The sequence below is a fragment of the Pipistrellus kuhlii genome, unplaced genomic scaffold, assembly GCF_014108245.1.
Source record: "Pipistrellus kuhlii isolate mPipKuh1 unplaced genomic scaffold, mPipKuh1.p scaffold_m20_p_2, whole genome shotgun sequence".
Lineage (NCBI taxonomy): Eukaryota > Metazoa > Chordata > Mammalia > Chiroptera > Vespertilionidae > Pipistrellus > Pipistrellus kuhlii.
Genome location: NW_023425515.1, coordinates 167,454,396 through 167,477,637, shown reverse-complemented (window position 1 = coordinate 167,477,637; position 23,242 = coordinate 167,454,396). Strand labels below are relative to the sequence as shown.

The following is a 23,242-nucleotide window of genomic DNA, read 5'->3' as shown; positions in this document are numbered from 1 at the left end:
AAACCCGAGCATGTGCCCTTGACTGGAATCAAATTTGGGATTCTCCAGTCCATAGGCCAATGCTCTATCCACTGTGCCAAACTATCTAGGGCCATCCAGTGGTCTTCTCTTAATGCGCAAGTCCCCTTTGTCTACTTTTCAGGCTTCTTGTCTTTTAAGATTGAATTTCAGCATTACTTCTCTGAGGCTAACCTCCCCCCACAACTCCCCCCCCCATACAAGCGCGCCCCCCAAATGAGTTTATTGTTTCCTCTTTTGAGTTCCTGTTACTTTGTCATCATTGTAGCAATTCCTAACTGGTCTTTCTATCCATGGACTTACTTATTTCTGATTTATAGCAACTTTCACATAGTAGCCAGCGATCTTTATGGAAAAAAGTTAACATAATCTTGTGTACTCTTTGTTTAAAATCTTAATTGGTCATCTATTGTCCTTAGGTTAAAGTCTAAATTATGAGGGTAGGGATCATCTCTCTCTCTCTCTCTCTATATATATATATATATATACACACACACACACACACACACACACACACACACACACGTGTGTGTGTGTGTGTGTGTGTGTGTGTGTGTGTGTGTGTGTGTATGCCTAATCGCTATGACGTGCACTGATCACCAGGGGGCATACGCTCCAACCTGTAGGTTAGCTAACGCTGGGGTCCGGCTGATCAGGACTGGGCGAGATGGGCCAGATACGCCCTGGAGCCTTCCTTGGCCTGGCCCGTGCCCTCTCGCACTCTGGGACCCCTCAGGGGATGTTGAAGAGCTGTCCCATAGGACAGGCTGAGGAACCCCACCAGTTCACAAATCCGTGCACCAGGCCTCTCAAGTATGTATATATAATAGTTTACTTGTTAGCCCCAGTTACTTGTGCAGTGGCTGGTGGCACTGAAGAGACACTCTTGTTGAATGAATGAATATATTGTATCCTTTGCTAGATGGCTAATTTCTTAAGGTTAGAGATGGAGAGTTATTAATTTTTATTGTAAAGCAGGCATTCTTAAAAAACTAATTTTTTATAGTACCTACTATGATTTGCTTATTAAGTTGGTTCTTAATAAGATTGAATAGGTTATTATAATAGTTTTCTTATTTGACCTAATTATTTGCCTGTGTTCATACCTCTCTAGGGTTGAGTCTAGGAATTTCCTTTAAAGCAGGCTTATCATAAAAAAGGAATTACAAATTTTATGTTTACTTCATTGCAGTTTTCTATGGGCAGTGAGTATATATGACTCTGACTGAAAGGGTTCTTAAGAGTTTAGGAATTAATCTATTTTATTAGAGTTCTATAAAGCAACTAATTAGATTCTGTAACCATGTGGCTTAGACTTAATTTTTAAATGAGGTTTAAGTCATTTAAAAAACCCACACATGAAAACTATATTATGTGCTAAATATATTTAAAAAATATTTATTATTATTATTATTTTTTTTTTTGAGAGGAAGGGAGGGTGAGAAAGAAACATCAATGTGAGCAAAACATCAATGGGCTGCCTCCTGCACACCCCCTACTGGAGATTGAGCCGGCAACTTAGGCATGTGCCCTGATTGGTAGTTGAACCTGCAACTTTTGGTGTATGGGACAATGCCCGAAAAACTGAGCCACTCCAGCCAGGGCTATTTATTGTTAACAGTATTACAGATAGATGTTCTCCATTTCCTGCTTTTTTATCCTCTTCCACCAGCTTCTGCTCCACCCCAGGCCTTCTCCACACTATTATCTGTGTCCGTGGGTTATGCATATATGCATGTATGTACTTTGGTTAACTCTGTCTCCTCCATTATGTACTAAATTTCAGTCAATTGGAGATTTGTTTAAAAAAACAAACAAACCTGCTGTCAGGTTCTCTTTTGTGCAGAACTTAAAGCTTTTCTCCACCTTAGTCAACTAATATCTCATGGGGTTAAGGGAGATGTAGAAAGACATATATTACTCTATACAACTATTCTTTTTGAATCAAGATCATCTTACTGATGTGCAACCAAAATAAAATAAAGAAGTAAATTGAATCCTGAGAAGTAAATAAAAGGTTTCAATTTTTATCATTATTCTCTAGTATTAAACTTTAAAAAAAAATATTTTATTGATTTTTTACAGAGAGGAAAGGAGAGGGATAGAGAGTTAGAAACATCGATGAGAGAGAATCTTGCACACCTCCTACTGGGGATATGCCTTCAACCCAGGTACATGCCCTTGACTGGAATCGAACTTGGGATCTTTCAGTCCGCAGGCTGACGCCCTATCCACTGAGCCAAAAACGGTTTCGGCTAAACTTGTTTTTATCAAAAAACATTTTTCTTATTGGTTTTGGTCATAATTGTAAATATAGTATATTTGATCTTATAAAGTACATTTTAACTAAAAGTAATTTTTATTTTCACTCTCAAGGTGAGATTTAAATACCATTGTCCTATTTGATTTTGATCAGAAATAAATGTTATAATCTGATCTTATACATTAATTTAAAAACATTTTAATTTTTGATATAAAAATAAAATTTTATTAAAAAACACTTCCATTGCTTATAAAAAGTTTTGAAAAACCTCAGATCTGGCCCATTTTAAATAAAGCAAATAAATTAGGAATAACCCAGGTTCAGTGTAGAAATAGAACACAAGTGTATTGGCCAGACTTACTTGCAAGTCACAGAAGCCCATTACAGACCAACTTAAGGGAGAAAATACCTACAGTAAGAACTGGAGCCTGGTTCTTAAATTTTCTCACCAGGCATGTCTCTTCACATTCCTTAGCTTTACTGATACCTGCATTTCAGCCCATTTAGTAGCAGAGATGACCATCAGCAGCTTCTGGCTTATATTCTGCACCTGGAGTAATCAAATGTCTTAGAATGAATGCTGAACAAGCAGAATACATTTGGTTTCTTGGTTCCTAGACTAGTGCTTTTTCCACTGTGCCAATCTTCCTTGAGAGGGAGGCCAAAATGTTAGTTAAGTTTGGGTACTTATGAATTGTTTTTTCTTTTTGTATTACAGTGTTTCCTGGCATTTGAGGAGCTTTTCCAAAACCACCCTCACCACAGTGGGAGAAAACCATTGAGCCAAGGTGGGGTGGGAGTAGTTTTGATTTTTGGGTATGGGGTGGACTTTTACCCCTTAGGCTTTTGCTAGCTGCTACTATGACCCAGATGGGTCCAAGAGAGAGAGGCAGAAGTAGCTTATACAGCATCTTCTTTCTCATCTTTATTATGGTATAGCTTTCTGTTTCAAGTATTACCAGAGAGGTATGAAGGCCAGCCTAAGTTTGAAGAATATTGTTGAATTACACATATTTTTATATGGCCATTCATTTTGGACTCAATCCTTCATTTCCTAGAAGCTGTTGTCATAAAAGCTTTGAAATCCATTTTCCTCTGTTCCCTGAAACTAATTACAAACAGCCACATTATTTTCTTTAAAAAGAAACACAAACAAAATGAAATTATATTTTGCATTTATAATTGCTGCTTTTTGGCAGACAGATTTCTATTTTCTCTTTCCTTGAGTCCAACCTTATTTCTTCATACTGTAGTCTGTCCATTTCCTTATTCCTGTCTTTTCTCTCCTCTTTTCTCATTAGTTTTACTTTCTGTATTTTTGTCTTTTTTAACATAGTATGCTTTTTATGCAATTCACATAACCTTAAAGAAAGGTAAATATTTAACCTTAAAGAAAGGTAACCTTAAAGAAAGGTAAATATTTTGCTCAGTTTATGGAAAAACAAATACTATCAGCTAAATTTAGTTTAAAAATATAGAGTTCTCTTTCTTTTCTTTCCACTGAATCTTTTCTTAATCTTGTCCTCTCTTACCTCATAAAAATGATACTCTGACTTTAAGGAAATAAAGGGTTGTAGGAAATGGTTTCAATAATTAATTAGCAACAATGGTCTGTAATAAAATTGGTAACTAAGAAGCTTAAGACACTGAAGGCAACCTGCTTGTCCTGGGAGAGATAACTACAGTGAATTCATAGTAAAAAGCTTTTCCTCCCTTTTTTTAGGGAGTGGAGTGGATAAAATTTATTGCCTGGGGTTGGGAAGGTTGTGTAAAACTCAGTGGCTGTGAAGGTTGTGGTCTCTTGGTTTGTGAGGAATCAACAAAGTCACTGCTAGATAGTGAATTAACTATTGGAAGTTCTGAGATTGTGATATATATATATATATATATATATTTTTTTTTTTAATTTTTTTTAATTTATTTTTTCTATTTCTGTCCTGTCTCATAGTATAAGGGGCCATAATTGACTGATCTCTTTTTCAAAGTGTATTTTTTTTTGTTAAGTTAGTACTGTGTTGTATTTATTAGTATTGCAAATTGACTATTATTTGTTGGTATCCTGTTTTGGTAACTTTATTTGTGAAAAGGTGTAAAAAATTGGAGATGTTTGAGGGAACATAATATGTAACATTAAGTGATGAGCGGTTTTGCAGGATCAAAGGTATGTACCCTGAAGAAGGAAAAGTGTAATTTTGATACTAGTCAAATTAAGAGCATAGTTTTTGTGAGGAAGAAGTTGGCCTCTTATCTGTGACTGTATAAAACCAAACATTAAATAGAATTTAAAGATAAGCAAGAGTTTCGTTGGACAGAAATAAGGACGTCATATTTATCGGAGTGAAGAAAAACATTGGTGGGGATCCCAAGGGAGGCTTTACTTTGCTATTTCTGAAGCACTTCAGGGATAGTTGAAATTAATAACATATAAGAACCCCAATTGAAGTCTGGGAAGAGGACATAATCAAGTTTAGCTGAGGGACCAGTGAGAACAAAGTTGAGATAGAATCAGGAATAGAGGGAATTGAGGTAAATACTAACATGAGATCCAAGAGTGAAGAAAGGATTGGTGCTAGTGAATGCATATTAAGGCAAAGGTTGATTATGAATGAGAGACAGTCCACTAGACAAACCAAGGTTAGAAAGCCCAGAATAAGAAGCAGCATTCAGAGAGGGTCTGAAAGATTGTGTTAGAAAGAGAAGAGGGTCTGATTCAAAGAGAACATTGCAGAAACAGAAGTGCCAACCTAGAACCCTGACAGTATACACTGTTCGGCAAACCATTTTAGTTACAGCTGCCTTTTATTCCCACGTGCAGATTCTCTTTTCTCTTCCTAATGAGGGAGATAACATTCTGTGATTGACTATCTTTTTTTCTTTTCCAGATCTAAACTTTTAAAAATTGTTTTGCCCCAAAGTTAATTTTTAAAAAGTATATATGGTAACATTCATTCTTTGGTGTATAATTCTAGTAGTTTTAACAATCCATGCAATGTAATCAACCATGATCAGAATATAGAACAGTCTTGTCCCTTGGTAGATAGCTCCTTTCCTCACCCTCAGGCCCTGACAACTATAATTTTGCCTTTTCTAGAGTTTATATAAATGGGACTCAGACAATGGATGGCCTTTTGAGTCTGGCTTCTTTTACTTAGCATAATGCATTTGAGATTCAGCCATATTTTGAGTATCAGTAAGCTATTATATTTCATATAATTCATTACTAGTATATGGGTGTACCATAGTAATGACCATTTGAAGAACATGTGGGTTGTTGTCAGTCATAAGTTCATTTGACTATCAAGTCCTTTTCTTCTAAGCTTAGACTCAGTAATTAATTTGACATATAGTGAGATACAAGACAATGTTGAATTAGCCTAAACTAATAACATAATGGTCATACTAAATTGCTTTGTGAGTTATACTAAATATAAGTGAACTCTTGGAAATTAATTGTGATATAATAAAACATTATTTCCAACTTAAAAATAATTTCAGAAAGGATCCTGTTAAGGCACTGATGATTTAAAAACAAGATAAATGCTTGGCCACTGTGGCTCGGTGGTCGACCCATGAACCAAGAGATCAGTATATTGATTCCGTCAGGGCACATGCTTGGCCACTGTGGCTCAGTGGTCCACCCATGAACCAAGAGATCAGTAGATTGATTCTGTCAGGGCACATGCTTGGGTTGTGGGCTCAATCCCCAATAGAGGGCGTGCAGGAGGCAGCTGATTGATGTTTCTCTCTATCCCTTCCTCTCTGAAATCAATAAAAATATATTTTAAAAAACAAAAACAAGATATGGCCAACTATTAATTGCTTATTAGAACATATTTTTAGCATTTAGAGGAACCATTTACTGTACTATAATTAATATGTTAATTTACATGTTTTTAATTCATTGATTAAGAGTAAATTCCCTAATGATCTCTCCTGAGCACACTTAGCTTAATTTGATAATCAATATATATATAGAAGTAATAAAAACCAAGAATGTTCTGGGGACCTGAACTGGCCTTGGAATAGCTTTTGTCCACACATTCATTGTGCTAGCAGCCAAACTGCTTGGCTTTTAAGTACTTTATATTTTACTGTTCATAGACTTATTTTTGTGGTCTGAATAGAGTGACTATTTAACCTTCTGTTTAAACTAGAAACTTCTGGGAAGAAAAAGGGTTATTATGCTTAATTATGCTTAGGCAACAGTTATAAACTAAGACTGAAACTGGATATATATTCGCTCTTATCTATGGTACATGCACATGCTATGCCTTGGACCTATGGGCATTTACCAGGAGCAGCATCCTAAGATGGTAGAGGGTAAAAAACAAACAAACCAAAACTTAAAACTGGATTGCCAAACCTAATCTGGAAAGTAAAAACAACAATAACATTGAGACATGATATGAAACCAAAGAAGTCAGGACAAAAGGGACCAAATGCTATGCTTGAGGCTTCTGAAGTGGTGAGCATTGAGAGCTGAGGAAGAGCGGAGAATAGTCTGTGATCACTTTACCACTGATCAGTAGGATTAGTTAAAACTTAAAATTTACAGATTTAGCCATTTGGAATGGTAGGCTATTTATGATAGAGACTGCTTTCCACAGCAATATGAAGTTAGTATTAGCTTCTTGGGTTTACTTGTATTTAATCAGAAAATAGCATTTTTACTAGGCTATTTTTAATCTAGGGGCTGTTAAAAGTCACATTAGTGTGTGATAGAGCAGAATATTTTGTGTTGATAAAACTATCAGAAATAAATTATTGGAATAATTAAAATGTACTTTATTTGAAGTGATACTTTGTAATTTAAGATTGCTGCCTAGTTTTTAATTGGGTGCCACTTTTTTCTCTAGAATTAATCTTTCATTATGATATCTTGAAGTTGGCAGTTGATTCATTTTTTGAATATGTGTTCAAAGCTGTACAATTCTAGTTGTGATTTTTCTTAGGATTTTACAAATCAAAACATTGTAGTCTATTTCTTTAGGAAGACATTAGCTTGTTGAACCAGGATTCTTGATATGAATTAATAATAATGTTTACATTTACATAATTGCTTCATAGATTAGATATTTTACATGCATTGTTTCAATCCTTTAAGCAATTATATAGATAGGCCCCAGCTTTAGATAGTGATATTTATTTAAATTCTTAGGTTTATCCATAGTAGATTAGTACACATAAACCTCACATTATTGAACTCTTCACCTAAGTGGGAATCATTTGGTATATGCTCTATGTCTGCCATGTTTCACTCAGTATAATGTCTGTGATGCTATTAGATATATTAGTTTGTTTCTTCTTAAGTAGTGTCCCATTGCATGAATATACCACAGTCTTTTTTTAAAAATAAGTTTTTATTGACTTTTATCACAGAGAGAGAAATATCAATCAGCTGCCTTTTCCATACCTCCTACAGGGGTTTGAGTCCGTACCCAGGCATGTACCCTGACTGGGAATCGAACTTTGACCTCTTGGTTCATGGGTCGACATTCAACCACTGAGCCACGCTGGCCAGGCTATAGCACAATCTTTTTAATCTGTTTATCTGTTGGTTGACATTTTTAGTTTGAGGCTATTATGAACAAGTTACGAGGAAATTTTTGTACACATTTTCTATGGGCATATGTTTGCATTTCTCTTGAATAATAGAATAGTTGCTTTTGTAGATGGAATATTATAAGTAATTGCCAAACTTTTCCCCAATGTGGCTTTGTATCTTACATTCCCAGAAGTAATGTGTGAGAGTTCCAGTTGCTCCACATCCTGGCCAACAGTTGGTATTACCTATCTTTTTCAGTTAAGTCATTTTAGTGGGTATGAAGTGGTATTTTGTTGCAGTTTTATTATGAATTTTCCTGATGACCATTGATGTTGAGCATTTTTCTTGGGCTTATTGGTCATTTGTATTTCTTCTCTTCTAAAGGTTCTTTTAAAGTCTTTGCTATTTTTAAAATTTGGTTGTTATCAGTACTGAATTCTAAGAGGTTTTTAAAAATCTGGATATGTCTTTTCTTGGATTTATATTATGTAAATATTTTTCAGACTTTTTTGTTTTTATAATAGTGTCTTAAAAAGAGTAGACATTTTGAATTTTTAAAATATTAATTTAGTGATTAGTGACATTTGTGTCCTGTCTGGGAAATCAACCAAAGTCATAAAGATTTTTTCCTTTGTTCTCTTCTGTAGGTTTTTATAGTTTTACTTTACATTTTAGGCCTGTGATCCATTTCAAATTAATATTAATGGTAGGATGTTTAACCTTCCTGTTGAACTGTACTTTAATCTTTATAAAATATTCTTTTTTTAAAATATATATATATATATATTATTGATTTTTTATAGAGAGGAAGGGAGAAGGATAGAGAGCTAGAAACATCGATGAGAGAGAAACATCGACCAGCTGCCTCCTGCACACCCTCCACCGGGGATGTGCCCACAACCAACGAACATGCCCTTATACGGAATCGAACCTGGGACCTGTCAGTCCGCAGACTGACGCTCTAACCACCAAGCCAAACCGGTTACGGCTAAAATATTCTTAATTACTTAAAATACTCTTTGTCTTGGAGCTTTCTTTGTCTGATATTAATATAGCCATTATACCTTTCTTAGCAACTTCATGATACTTTTTTTTTCTAGTATTTTTCTTTTAGACTATAAATGTCTTTGTATTTAACAGTGTGTCTCTTATAAACAGCATGTTGCCACTGGCTCTTGCTTTTTAAATGCAGTCTAACAATCTTTGCAATCTAATAGGAGTGCTTAGTCTGTATTTGTTATTATTATTGCTATGATTGATATTTTTCTTTTTTGTTCCTGTGTGGCTTCATTTTTGCATCTTTGGGGATTAATTAAATAGTATATAGTCTTCTATTTTATTTCATCTAGTGACTTCTTTGCTATATTCCTTTTATTAATTTTTAAAAAAATATATTTTATTGATTTTTACAGAGAGGAAGGGAGAGAGACAGAGAGCCGTCGATGAGAGAGAGACATCAACCAGCTGCCTCCTGCACACCCCCCACTGAGGATGTGCCCGCAACCAATGTACATGCCCTCGACCGGAATCGAACCCGGGACCCTTCAGTCCGCAGACCGACGCTCTACCACTGAGCCAAACTGGCCTCGGCTCCTTTTATTAATTTTTAAGTAATCATTGTAGAGCTTAACAACACTACTAACAAGTTAGTATTGTAACTACTAATTTATCAAAATCTATTCAGATGTAATAGTATACTACCTTTCATTTCATACCACTTACTACTTTCTTCTTCCCATCTATTTTCATGCAATATCCTTAGAACAGTATAATTCCATTTGTCTACCCATCCCTGTTGTCATATCTTGTACTTTTACTTACACATAAATCCCACCTTAAGATTTATTTTATTTACTTTAAACAGTTCATAGTGTTTTAAGGAAATTATGATGAAGAAAATATTTTCCTAATTATTTACCTTTCCTAATGTTCTTTTCTGTAAATCCAGGTTTCACTCTGATATCTTTCCCCTTTAGCGTTACTGTATTCTTTGGCATTTCTTGTAGTACTGGTCTTGAGGCAACATACTTTGTAGACTTTTGTTTACCTGGAAAGGTCATTATTTTATCCTAACAATACTTTTTTTGGATATGGACTCTTAAGAGTTTGCAGGTTTTTTCCCCACCTCTCAGAACTTTGAAGATTTTTTCCTTGGCCTCCACTATTTCTGGTAAAAAATCACCTGTCATATTTTTATTCCCCTGTATGCAGTGTACCGTCTCCAGACCCCATCCCTTCTTTGGCAACTATAAAGAATTTTCTCTTTAAATTTAGATTTGAACAGTTTGACGTACCTCTATTTTTTTTTGTATATTTTCTGTTTGGAACTTCTTTTAAAATCAGTAACAAGAGTTTCCTCCAGATTTGGAATATTTTTGGTCATTATTATTTTTTAAGAACTATGCTCCCATTTTTTCTTCTTTCCTTTTAGTATCCAATTAAAATATGATAGACTCTTTAACATTGTTTCACAGGTCATTGAGGCTTTCTTTACTAATTTTACCCCTTTTTCTTCTTTTCCTGAAATGGAATAATTTTTACTAATCTATCTTTAAGGTCTCTGGCTCTTTGTCCTACTTGTTGTTAAGTACATTGGTTGAGTTTTTTTTCCATCATTGGATGATTTAAGTCTAGAATTTCCATTTCATCTTTTTGGTGTATGTTTAGAGATAATTGGTGAGATGTGTACGTACAACCAATTGCTTTGATGCTGGAACACTGGGGTGTCTGTTATTCCCAGCTAGCTCCTGGATAGATGATACGAAACAGTGAGCCACTGATAGATGATACAAAACAGTGATTCACTGTGGGTTTTTATAATAAGAAGATACAGTCCTGATCTATTATCATTTGATGTTTTGGGATCCTGACTTTTTATATGAAAACAAAGTAATTATAAGAGATGAGTTTAAAAAAAATATTTAATGATAAATATTGATAACTTGGATTACTTAGTCACCTCTAACTGGTCTCCTTTCTTTAATTTCTGCTTTGCTCCATTTTCTACATTGTTGCCTGGTACACAGGTAAAAACACCGTTTTCAATTTCAGCTCTCAACTTCTTGCCTCTAAACTTGATATTCAAGCTATATTGCACTATTTATCTTGCATTTATGATGCAGTTTTATATTTTTATATTTTTGCCCATACTCTTCATTGTATCTAAAATTCCATCTTACTCATCCTTTAATACCCACCCAGCTCAAAGGTCAGCATTACTCTGAAAGGAGGTAGCCTTCCTTTTTTGTCGCCTCTCATTTTTTCTCCCTTATTTTTACCTCTTTTCTTTTTATTTCCATAGCTCATTGAGCATAACTCTCTTAATGCTCCTGAATGATATACTACCTGTATTTTTATTTTTATCTTTTAAAATATATTTTTAATTAATTTTAGAGAGAGGAAGGGAGAGGGAGAGAAAAACATCGATGAGAGAGAAACAGCAATTTGTTGCCTCTTGCATGCCCCCTGCTGGGGATTGAGTCCTGATCTGAAATCCAACCATTGACTTCTTGGTTCATGGGTTTGATGCTCCACCACTGAGCCACAACAGCCAGGTTATAGCACAATCTTTTTTATATTTATCTGTAGGTGGACATTTGTATTATTTTTGGTTTTGGGCTATTATGAGCAAGCTACTAGAAAATTCTTATACAACCATTGAGCCACACCAGCTGGGGTGTACTACCTTTATTTTGATCTATTCCATTCATTCCTGAATTTTTCTTGACAAGGATTGGGTCTTTGACATGTTCATAATATCCCATATAAGTAGTAGATGCTTAATGTTTATCACAAGAATTATGTTTCCTAATTAAGAAGTAGTTATTCTGTCCTTAAAGAAACATTTTTAATTGTACATTAATCCTCTTGCTGTTTTAAATTAAGATTGGTCTTAGGTGTTCTAGAAAATGTCATTTTGCTTTTTTATTCAGATCCTTTCTTTTGATCAGGAAGGCAGGGATCAAGAATTTATTTAGCATTAACTAACATTTTGAATCTGAGAATATCTTTGGAATTCTTATTCACAAGTAGTAGGTGCATTACTTGACTTTTTGTGACATAATGACTATTGAGAACTTTTTTTAAAATTATTTATTTATTTATTTATTTGCATTTTTATTATTTTTTTTAAATAAATTTTTATTGTTCATATTATTACAAATGTCCCCCCCCCCCCCCCGTTCTCACCCCACCCTTTGCCCTTTCCCCACCCCCATTGTCCTCATCCATAGGTGCACAGTTTATGTTCAGTCTCTTCCCACATCCCCTTCTCCCCAAGAATAAACAGTTCACTCCCCTTCCATACCTCTGATTCTATTATATTCAACAGTTAATATTGTTCCTCAGATTTTTTTTTTTTAGTTTCCTTGGTTTTTAGATTCACTTGTTGATAGTTACGTATTTGTTGTTCATAATTTTTATCTTTATTTACTTTCTCTTCTGAAAGAACTCCCTTCAGCAATTCATATAATTCTGGTTTGGTGGTGATGAACTCCTTTAGCTTTTTTTTATTAGTGAAGCTCTATCTGACCTTCGAATCTGAGTGATAGCTTTGCTGGATAGATTATCTTTGGCTGTAGGTTCTTGCTATTCATCACCTTGAATATTTCTTGCCATTCTTGTCTGGCCTGCATGGTTTCTGTTGAGAAATCAGCTGACAATCATATAGGTGCTCCTTTATAGGTAACTACCTTCTTTGCTCTTGCTTCTTTTAATATTCTCTCTTTGTCTTTTGCTCTTGGAATCTTAATTATGATTTGTCTTGGTGTGGTCCTCTTTGGATTCCTTTTGTTTGGAGTTCTGTGCACTTCCTGGACTTGTAAGTCTAATTCTTTCACCAGGTGGGGAAAGTTTTCTGTCACTATTTCTTTCAGTATGTTTTCAATATCTTGCTCTCTCTCATCTTCTGGGACCCCCATAATTCTGATGTTGGTTCGCTTGAAGTTGTCCCAGAGGTTTCTTACATTATCTTCAACTTTCTGGATTCTCTGGCCTTCTTGCGTCTTCGGAGGAGTGTCTTCTGGCTCTTTATGTTCCAAATCTTTGACTTGATTCTTGCGATCTTCCATTCTGTTTTTAGGACTCCATAAAATATTTTTTATTTCAGACAATGTATTCTTTATTTCTTGTTGATCCCTTATTATTTCTAGTTGATCCCTTTTCATATCCTCATAGGTCTTGTTTATTTTATCGGCCTTTTCTAGGAGATTCTTGAACAACCTTATAAGTGTGGTTTTGAACTCTATATCCAGTCGCTTTTTGTCCTCCATTTCTTTCGTTTGTGATCTATTTGGTTTAGGCATTTTCGCAGGCAGCTTTCCTGATGGGGCGGGGTTTCAGGGTGGAGCCTACAGCCTTGGCTTCCGTCAGCCCCGCCCTATGCGACTCCTGAGACTCAGGGTCCTTCAGTACTTGTTGCGAGCGCCTCTGAGAGAAAGGTGCCCTCGATTTTCGCCTGCTGCCAAACTGTCTATGCTCTCCCCCAATGAGTCCGGTATTGGGGTTCAGTTCAGTTGGTAGTGGGATTGGAGGTGGCGTTCAGAGCAGTCTGGAGCCCCTGTCTCCTTCCCATCAGGGCAATCCCGCGGCACAGCCGGCCGGCCCTTCTCTGCGCGCAGTGTGTGCGCCTCCGGGACCTCCTTTTGCAGCTTCCCTGGAGTCCCGCCTTACAGCCCGGCTCCCTATGGATGAGCCTGGGTCCCCGGGGTCTGGCCTAGAATTGGGGTTCAGAGCAGTTGGAGCTGGGCCCAGCACAGTCGGAGCTTTTCTCTCCTTCCCGCTTGGGACCGCCAGCCAGGCACTCGGCCTCCCTCCTCTCTGGCTCCGTCCTCTCCGCGCGCGCCGCGTGTCTCCGTACCTTGGGCTTTTACAGCTCCTCCGCGCTTCCTTCTGGTTTTCTCCTTGCTTCTTGCTGTATAATTTCCAGTCAGTCGACTTTCCTGTAGTTCTGATTAATGTCCATTTTATATTTTAGTTGTATTTTGTTGAAATTGTTGTGTGCGGCTGCGGCTAGTTGCCTACCCGAGCAGCCATCTTGGATTCTCTCACTATTGAGAACTTTTATAAAAAACTAATATGATCCAAAGTAAAGCCAGGAAATAACCAGAAATCAAGAGACCTGAGTTCTTTCTGGACAATACCACTGATTTTGCTTTGTGACAGGTGACTTTTGACTGTATTGGGCCTACCACTGCATTAGGTTAGAGCTTCTTGATTCATGTTTTTTTCTTAATAGAGTATTTTTATTGAGAAAATTTACATACCATAACATTTACCATTTAAAAATATGTAATTCAGTGGTTTCTAGTATATTTTCAGAGTTGTGCAATTATAAACAGTATCTAATTTCAGGACATTTTCACTTTATTACTCCAGAAAGAACTCTATTTAACAGTCACCCTCCACCCCTCAAGCTTCTGGCAACTACTAATTTACTTTATTTATTTAATTTTAATTTTTTTAATTAAGGTATTATCTGTGTACCTATCTTACCATTGCTACTAATTTACTTTCCATCTCTATGGACTTGCCTATTTTGGATATTTTATATAAATGAAATCATTATGGTCTTTTGTGTCTGGCTGCTTTGATTTAGTATAAGGTTTTCAGAGTCATCTGTGTTATAGCATGTAGGAGTACGACTGAATGAAATGGCCATTGTATGAATATATCACAATTATATCTGTTCATCAGTTAATGGGCCATTTGTGTTGTTTTCAGTTTGGGCTATTATAAAAAAATGCTATTATGATCATTTATGTATATAAGTTTTGTGGACATAATTTTTCTTGGATATGATTTCATTTCTCTAAGAGTGGAATTGCTGGGCCATATGTTTAATCTTTTAAGGAACTGCCAAACTTTTGTAAAGTGGCAGCACCATTTTACATTCTCACAATTACAAGGCTTCCAGGAATAAAATGAGGGGTTTATATAAAAAAAAAAGTAGAGCTATAGTATCTATAGGCCCCGTAGCTGTGGCGATACAAGGATAAATGAGATATCACTGACATTAAAATTTCTGGTTTAGTGAGGAAGTCTATTCATAAACAAATTTTCATATGATATACTAGGTTCAGAGATCAAGATTCTTAAAAGTTTTTAGCCCACTCTTCATTATGTAAAGCTTGTACCTAAAAATGATTATAAATAGTGTATTAGCACAACTTCTTTCACTGCTGCCTAGTTGTGATAGTTTGTAAAGAAGTTAAAAAAAATAAGGGCTATAAAGGCTCTTAAGATTTGAAATTTGGATTGTTTGGTATATATATATATATATATATATATATATATATATATATATATATATATGTATATGAGAGCAAGGGAGAGGGATAGAGAGTCAAACATTGATGAGAGAGAAACATCAATCAGCTGCCTCCTGCACACCCCCTACTGGGGAAGTGCCCGCAACCAAGGTACATGCCCTTGGCTGTAATCGAACCTGGGAGCTTTCAGTCCAGAGGCCAATGCTCCATCAACTGAGCCAAACCAGCCAGAGCCAATAATATATTTTTAATGAATTTTCAGGATTTATAAGTTAATTACAAGAAAACTTAGAATCAGTATGCCACCTAATTGAAGGAAATAAATAATATTCAAGTAAAGAAAAAAGAAAAAACAGGAATTTTTAAATTCTTTTTAGGTCCTTTTTTCTTTTTAACCTCTCCAGATAGTTTTTCTTTCTCATATGTCTATGACTTTAACACCAAAATCTTTACACTTGTTTATGCCATGACTCTATTTGTCACTTCTGTTGAAGCTTGTGAAACTCCTTCTTAGAATAATATTATTTTTAAAGGTGTAAACCAGAGTATACATGATTAAAAAGAGAAGCAGTTACATTAAAATCATTATGAAAACACTATTAACAAGTTTGTAATACAGTAATCTATGCTTCCTCGGTAACAATAATTTACAAAATTGAACAAAATTTAATATGGTAACATTAGATAAAAGTAGAAGTAAGTAATGAGTAGTAGAGTGACATTTTGAGATAAAATGTGATAGGAAACAAACTGTTTTTTAGGTATTGCTAAACTGTGGTTTGCTCTTACATTCATAATGGAAAGAAATGCATTTTCTTATCCAAGTTAATGGAGCACCTGAATCCTGTCCACGTACTTCCTGGGAGTCCATGAATATTAACCAGTTAACTGCCACACATCCAAAACAGAAACTATTCCCACATGCCATGATATTTTGAACTTAATTTAAAAATCAATTTGCAATGAATATTATAAAAATAAATATATTACTCACAATTCGGGTGTTCTTGAATATTTTCCATTGGAAATTCTCACAAAAGATGATTTTAAAGTTGGTCTATAGATGTTTATGCAGGCAAATGCTTATTGAATACGAGCTATTTTCTCCTGCCTAAAATTGTTTTTATTCTTCTCTGTTTTCTATCATATCTGAGCATGATCATCCTTAAAGATTCAGCTCACTTATTTTAGCACTTTATGGTGATAACTTACTTTCCTATTATGTGTTAGTCATTATTCTAGACATTTGGAACGCATCAGCAAACAGAACAGGAAAAAATGCATGCCTTCAAAGACTTACAGCCTTATGGGAGGATGACAGTAGACAAAATAAATACATAAATTATGTAGAATGTGAGACAGTTATAAACACTATATAAAAGTTAGGGTAGATAAAGTAGATTGAGGTGTGGATTGCAATCTTCAAAAGAATAAGTACGGTACATCCTTTGAGAAAGTAAATTTTGAGCAAAGGGAGGAAAATGGTGATCCTTAACCATGCAGATATCTTTTCTTTGTCTTTCAGTACACTTCAGATTGAGCATTGTGACTAGCACATACATGAACTGTCATTAAGAGATACTTTTTTCGTATATGCCCACAGTTTGAGAAGTTCATCCAGTTTGGATGTTTAAGCATGTATCATTTCAAACCCAGTTGTTGGGAGATGATTAAATGATGTTCCGATATAGCTTGTTTTTACATTTTATTTTTGATAATAAGCTTTTCTAAATTTTTTTTTTAGCTATTGTTATTTTTATTTGCCTTTGCTTGTGCAGAGTAGAAATTTAGCAAATATTAAATGAAAGAATAAAACTTAGAATTACCCAAATTATTTATCTTTTGTAGATGTAGCTCTCTTCAATAATTAAATAAAAGTTGTTATATTTAAAAATTTCAGATTTGCCAAATATTTGTATGCTTGCTCTTTGATAGAATTTGGAGGATGTGAGAAAGAATAAGATTAATACAAAACAATATGTGACAAACTTTGGAGGGAATATTTCATATGTATTATATTTAATCCGCAGTGTATCAGCAGGTCCAGTTAGTTTTTGAGTATCAATTTTGAGCAGTTCTTATTTGTAAAGATGATTATTTTATGATTTACATTTTTTCTTAGATTTCTTTCCAAAGACAAATAGAAAATTTAATATTAAAAAAAAACTAGAACAAAACTTATTCCATCTTGCAATTACCATATGTGATTTATTTATAAATATAATATGAAGTAGTATTTTAGTGATCTTATTTGTCATAAATCTTAAAATGATTTCATTATCTTAAGAATTATTTCATGAATACCCATCAGTTTTTCCCCATCATGCCCCAAAACTAAAAGAACAAGAATACAAAAGAATGATTGAATAATGTAGTAATGAAATTACTACTATTGTTCTTCAGTTTTCTTATTGTGTTGTCCAAAGTATGACATCTTAAGTCTTTTTTCTTCTTCTTTTAGCTTTCATCGGGCATAGTTGAGATTTTTTCCCCCTGCACAAAATGATAAATGAAAATTGATACCTGGCCAATGTGGCTCTGTAGTGTTGCAGGTTCGATTACTGGTCAAGGGCATGTTACATGGGTTGCAGGTTCCATCCATGGCCCCAGTCAAGGATGCAACTGGTCATGCCTTTCTCACATCGATGAAAAATCGGTGGGAAAAATAATCCTTGGGTAGGATTTAGAAAGAAAATTAACAGGAAAATGGTTTACTATTTTCAGTAGAATCTGAAGGAGAACATAGAGACAGCAACACTCTAGACTGTAATAATGATGGTTGAGTTGATGATATCCTGGATTAATTTTTCCAAACCAAAGAGTTTATGATATATTTCTTTTTTTTAGAATTATGGATAGTTTTTATTTTTATTTTTTAAAATTTATTAAATCTTTATTGTTCAGATTATGACAATTGTTTCTAATTTCCCCCCCATAGCTCCCCTCCACCTGGTTCCCATCCTACTCTCTGCCTTCACCCCCCCCCCCACTGCTTTCCCCCACTGCTTTCCTCATCCATAGTTGTGTGATTTTTGTCCAGTCTCTTCCCATACCCCCCACACAGACACCCCTTTCCCCCTGAAAATATCAGTCCACTCCCATTCTATGCCCCTGATTCTATTATATTCACCAATTTATTCTGTTTCTCAGATTTTTAATTCAATTGACTTTTAGATTCACTAGTTGATAGATATGTATATGTTGTTCTTAATTTTTATCTTTTTCCTCTTTTTAAAGACTACTTTTCAGCATTTTATATAATACTGGTTTGGTGATGATGAACTCCTTTAGCTATTTCTTATCCGTGAAGCTCTTTATCTGCCCTTCCATTCTGAATGATAACTTTGCTGGGTTGAGTAATCTTGGTTGTAGCTTCTTGCTATTCATCACTTTGAAGATTTCTTGCCACTCCCATCTGGCCTGCATAGTTCCCTTGTAGGTAACTAACTGTTTTTCTCTTGCTCCTTGTAAGATTTTCTTTTTGTCTTTTGCCCTTGGCATTTTAATTATGATGTGTGTTGGTGTGGTCCTCTTTGGATTCTGTTTGTTTGTGGTTCTGTGTGCTTCCTGGACTTGTAAGTCTGTTTTTTTTCACCAGGTGGGGGAAGTTTTCTGTCATTATTTCTTCAAATAGGTTTTCAGTTTCTTGCTGTCTCTCTTCTTCTGGCACCCCCATAATTCTGATGTTGGTACGCTTGAAGTTGTCCCAGAGGCTTCTTACACTATCTTCAACTTTCTGGATTCTCGTCTCTCCTTGCTTCTCTGGAGGATTGTCCTTTGCCTCTTCGTATTCCAAATCTTGCGTTCCTCTAGTCTGCTGTTGGGTCTCTGTATAATATTTTTTATTTTAGTCAGTGTATGTTTAATTTCTAGTTGGTCCTTTTTCATATCCTTGGTCTCGTTAAATTTATCGGCCTTTTCTAGGAAATTCTTGAAAAACCTTATAACAGTAGTTTTGAACTCTATGTCCAGTTGTTTGTTCTCCTCCATTTCTTTCGTTTGATGTTTTCTTGTCTCCTCATTTTCCCTTCTTCCCTGAGTTGGTAGGGTAACTTTGTATGTTAGGTATCCTATATGGTTCATTGGGTCAGTCTCCCAGTTACCTGAGGTGGACACTCTTGTTGCACTCCTTTGTGGACTGTGTGTACAGCCTTGTTGTAGTTAAGTCTTGATTGTTGTTGGTGGCACTGGGAGGAATTAATCTCCAGGCCAATTGGCTGTGAAGACCTGCTGTGTCTATAACGGGAGAATTGCAGTGCTGGAGATACGTTTATGGGGCAAGACTTGTTCCAGTGGGGCTTTGGTGCTCACTGAGTCTGCTTCTTTAATGTGTCCCTTATGAGAGTAGTTGAAATCTGGTGTCGACTCACACAGATCACTAGATACACTAGTTTCTGGATCTCCAGTGGGGTGCAGGTCAGCTACTGTTTGAGGCCACCCAGCAGGAGCTACAGCAAGAACTACAGTTTTCTCCTCTTTATTTGGGATTTGGCGGTTTTGGAGCAGTCTGACTGGAGCTGCAGTTTATTTGGTTAAGCTGCCACAGGGTAGGCCATTTATATCCAAAAGCCTGGGCAGGTTTGTAGAATGTGTGGGTCAGGGTCTCAGGTCACCAGTAGGCTAGGGTGCAGCAAACAGCAATGGCTGCCAGCCAGCCTTCTCTACCTTTCCGTGTTTCCAAGTTCCACGCTACAGCGCAGTAAACAATGATTGCTGGGCACATCTCTGCAAAAAAGTCACCCTCACTTTTCTGACCCGATGGCCCACAGCCCAGCTTCTCCCCGTACGCATCTTGGTCCCCCGAGTGTCCCCAGAAACTGGATTTCAGAGTGATGGGGAGCTTGTCTCTCTTTGGGTTGAAAAAAAAAGCTGCATGCCCAGTCACCTGTCACCAGCCCGATTCGCGTGCCTCTGTACCTCAGCTTTTCAGCGTTTGTGCTTTTTTCTCTTTCCTTCTAGTTGTAAAACTTCCACTCGGCTAGCTTTCCCGTGGTTCTGGATGATATACATTCTGTCTTTAAGTGTTATTCTCATCCATTTTAGTCATTCAGCAAGGTTTTCATCATGCAGTATTATAGAATCATGAAGTCCCATGAAAGTATCTTAATACATAAAATTCTACCCTGTTTCCCCGAAAATAAGACAGTGTCTTATATTAATTTTTGCTCCCCAAGATGCGCTAGGTCTTATTTTCATGGGATGTCTTATTTTTCCATGAAGAAGAATACGGTACACATTTATTGTTAAATGAAAATAAAGGAAATTTATTACCCGTATATGGTACGGTAGTACGGTAGTTGTCAACACAAACCAGACAAACTGTGAATCCTACAGTATCAAGAATTTACTCATTTATTCAATGACAATCATGTCATCATCTTCTGGAACATCATCCTAACAATCCAATTCCTGAATTTCCTGGTGAATTTCTTGTGACTCCATTTCTTTCATAATCAGTGGACCAAATCTCTCATGTTTAGCAATAGCACTGTCTTTAAATGAGTACTTCTTGTCAAGGTAGCCTGCTCGCAGTGCATTTGCAATGCAACTCAGTGATTTTCTCCCATGAATTCTTCACCCAAGTCACAACTTCTTGCAGTTTAGGTTTCACAAAGTTTCCACACTGATTTCTCTCCATTCTATTTTCAATGTAGTCATTAATTTCCATGCGCAAATTGTCTTTGAATGGCTTGTTTATTGCAATATTTTAGGGGGCCTTATTTTCGGGGGAATGCCTTATATTTCACTCAGAAGGAAACCTGTAAGTAGGTCTTATTTTCGGAGGATGTTTTATTTTCGGGGAAACACGGTATTAGACTTGAATGTCATATGCTGTTGTAATTATCATGTTTCAATTAAGAATTAGCATATAGCCCTAGCCGATTTGACTCCATGATGGAGCTTTGGCCTGCAGACTGAAGGGTCCAAGGTTTGATTCTGGTTAAGGGCATATACCTGGATTGTGGGCTCAATCCCCAGTGTGGGGCATGCACGAGGCAGCCAATCAATGATTCTCTCTCATCATTAATATTTCTCTCCCTCTCCCTCTCCCTCTCCCTCTCCCCCTCCCTCCCTCCCTCCCTCCCTCCCTTCCTTATACTCTGAAGTAAATTTTTAAACAGATTTAGCATTAAATATTTTTAAATGGGTTCATTTTATTATCTCTTTTTACTTGGCTATGGCATAAGTTCTTGAACTTGGCTTCTTCAGATCTGTGATTTTTTTCCCCCTTCTTTAATAACTTAGTTATAAATGAACTTTTTTCCCATATGAACTTGACTTTTCTCAGTTCCAAATTAGTGTTTCTCTTATGCTACTTAAAATATATATATTGATTTCAGAGAGAAAGGGGGAGGGAGAGAGAGAGAAAAGAAACATCAATGATAAGAGACAATCATTGATCAGCTGCCTTCTGCATGCCTCACACTAGGGATCAGGATTGAGCCCGCCCAGGCATGTGCCCTGACCAGGAATTGAACTGTGACCTCCCGGTTCATAGGTTGATTCTCAACCACTGAGCCATGTTGGCTGGGTTCTCATGTTACTTTTGTTGTATTTGCAAAATGTTTGTTTTTGGGGCATAGGATTGTAACAATCCATTTTAATGTTATAGAGTTGTTGGAATATATTGTTAATATAATTTATTTCTTTATCTTTAGGGATCTTATTGGGCAATAGACACCAATCCGAAGGAAGATGCGCTGCCTACTCGGCCAAAGAAGAGAGCACGATCTGTAGAACGGGTAAAAAAGCTCTTTATTTAGTTTGTGTCATTATGTCAGAAATATAGATTTTAATGGTTCATTCAATACAGCAAGTATGACTGTAATGGAGATAATATTTAATCTTATAACATTTTCTATATTTTCAAATTCATTATTTTATTTGATCTTAACTCAGGTGAGATGGGCAGTTTAGGAATTAAGTAAAAGGTGTGTTGGTTGTTTTGTAATTAGGAAACAACTATTGTCATTTGCAAATCCAGGTTTCTTAAGTTTTAATTTTAGACTCCTGGCATGTGCAACATTTAGGGTTGGTTTTAGTTAACAAAACTATTCTTTTTTACTGCATACAGTCTAATTAAATTGAGTTTTCCTGATTATCTTTCAAATGCTTTTTCCTCCTTCCAACTATGTAATAATTATTTTATACACAAAATCTATTAAGTGTACGTGTTATTTTTAAGATAATTCTTACTTGTAATTCATTCTTAAAAATTAATTTGCAAGATGAAAGAGAAAAAGGAGCTCTAATTGGTATCCTCAGTTGTTTATTGTAACATTAGAGGCCCAGTGCTGGAAAATTAGTGCACTTGGAGGTTCCTTAGCTCAGCCTGCCTCCTCTCACAGTCTGTGAGCCCTCAGGAGATGTCCTACTGATGGCTGCCCTCCATCTGTGGAAGGTGACAGGACTAATCAGGGGAAAGTGCCATCTCTATTACCCCACTGCTGCTGCCACTGCTGGCTCTCTGAGCCCATGGCTGCCTGAGCCCTGGGCCTCATAGCTACTGTGTCTTTGTCTGCTCTAATTAGCATATTACCCATTTATTAATATAGATATTTTTAGTAAACACTTAGACTGTCACCAGACATTAAATTTACCTTTCAGCTTTCTCTCTGTATATTTTCCAGCATTTCAGCATGTGCGCGCACGCGTTCTTTCCCTCCCTCCCTCCCTCCCTCCCTCCCTCCCTCCCTCCCCTCTCTTTTCTCTTACACACACACACACACACACACACACACACACACACACACACGTTTTACCCTATTGTTCCTCAAGACCAACAGAGGAAATATATATCTTCAGTGTTAATGATTTTTACAGCTCATATCAGGTCAAAGGAAATATGATAAAATGAAAGAAACAGTAAACATTTGGTCAAATAAATTTGTTCTAAGCTCCTTGTAATAAAAGACAGAGTTAAGTAGGAGACAATTTAATTAGGCATATATAATACATATGGGAGCACCACAAAAGTATGAGACTCAAAAGCAGCCAGGCAATTGAGGCTAAGGAGAGAGATTGGGATAGGGGTCTTCAATAGGGAGAAAAACAATTCACAGGAAGGTGGGAAAAGCAAATGTTTGGTAAATCACATCTATTTGCTGTGCCATGCAGATAAGCCTCTTAGATATAAAGTTATCTTTG

At 36.1% G+C, this 23,242-nt stretch overlaps 1 protein-coding gene across 5 annotated transcripts in view; it reads left to right on the top strand.

The window, feature by feature from the left end:
- The window catches only part of FOXJ3 (forkhead box J3), a 124,533-nt gene that overhangs the window by 64,513 nt on the left and 36,778 nt on the right, over window positions 1-23,242 (top strand). For all 5 annotated transcript variants that reach the window (XM_045584688.1, XM_036444310.2, XM_036444312.2 and 2 more), the window contains one exon: window positions 21,754-21,837. In XM_045584688.1, the coding sequence (XP_045440644.1) occupies window positions 21,754-21,837 (84 nt within the window). The remainder of the gene's footprint in view (window positions 1-21,753; window positions 21,838-23,242) is intronic.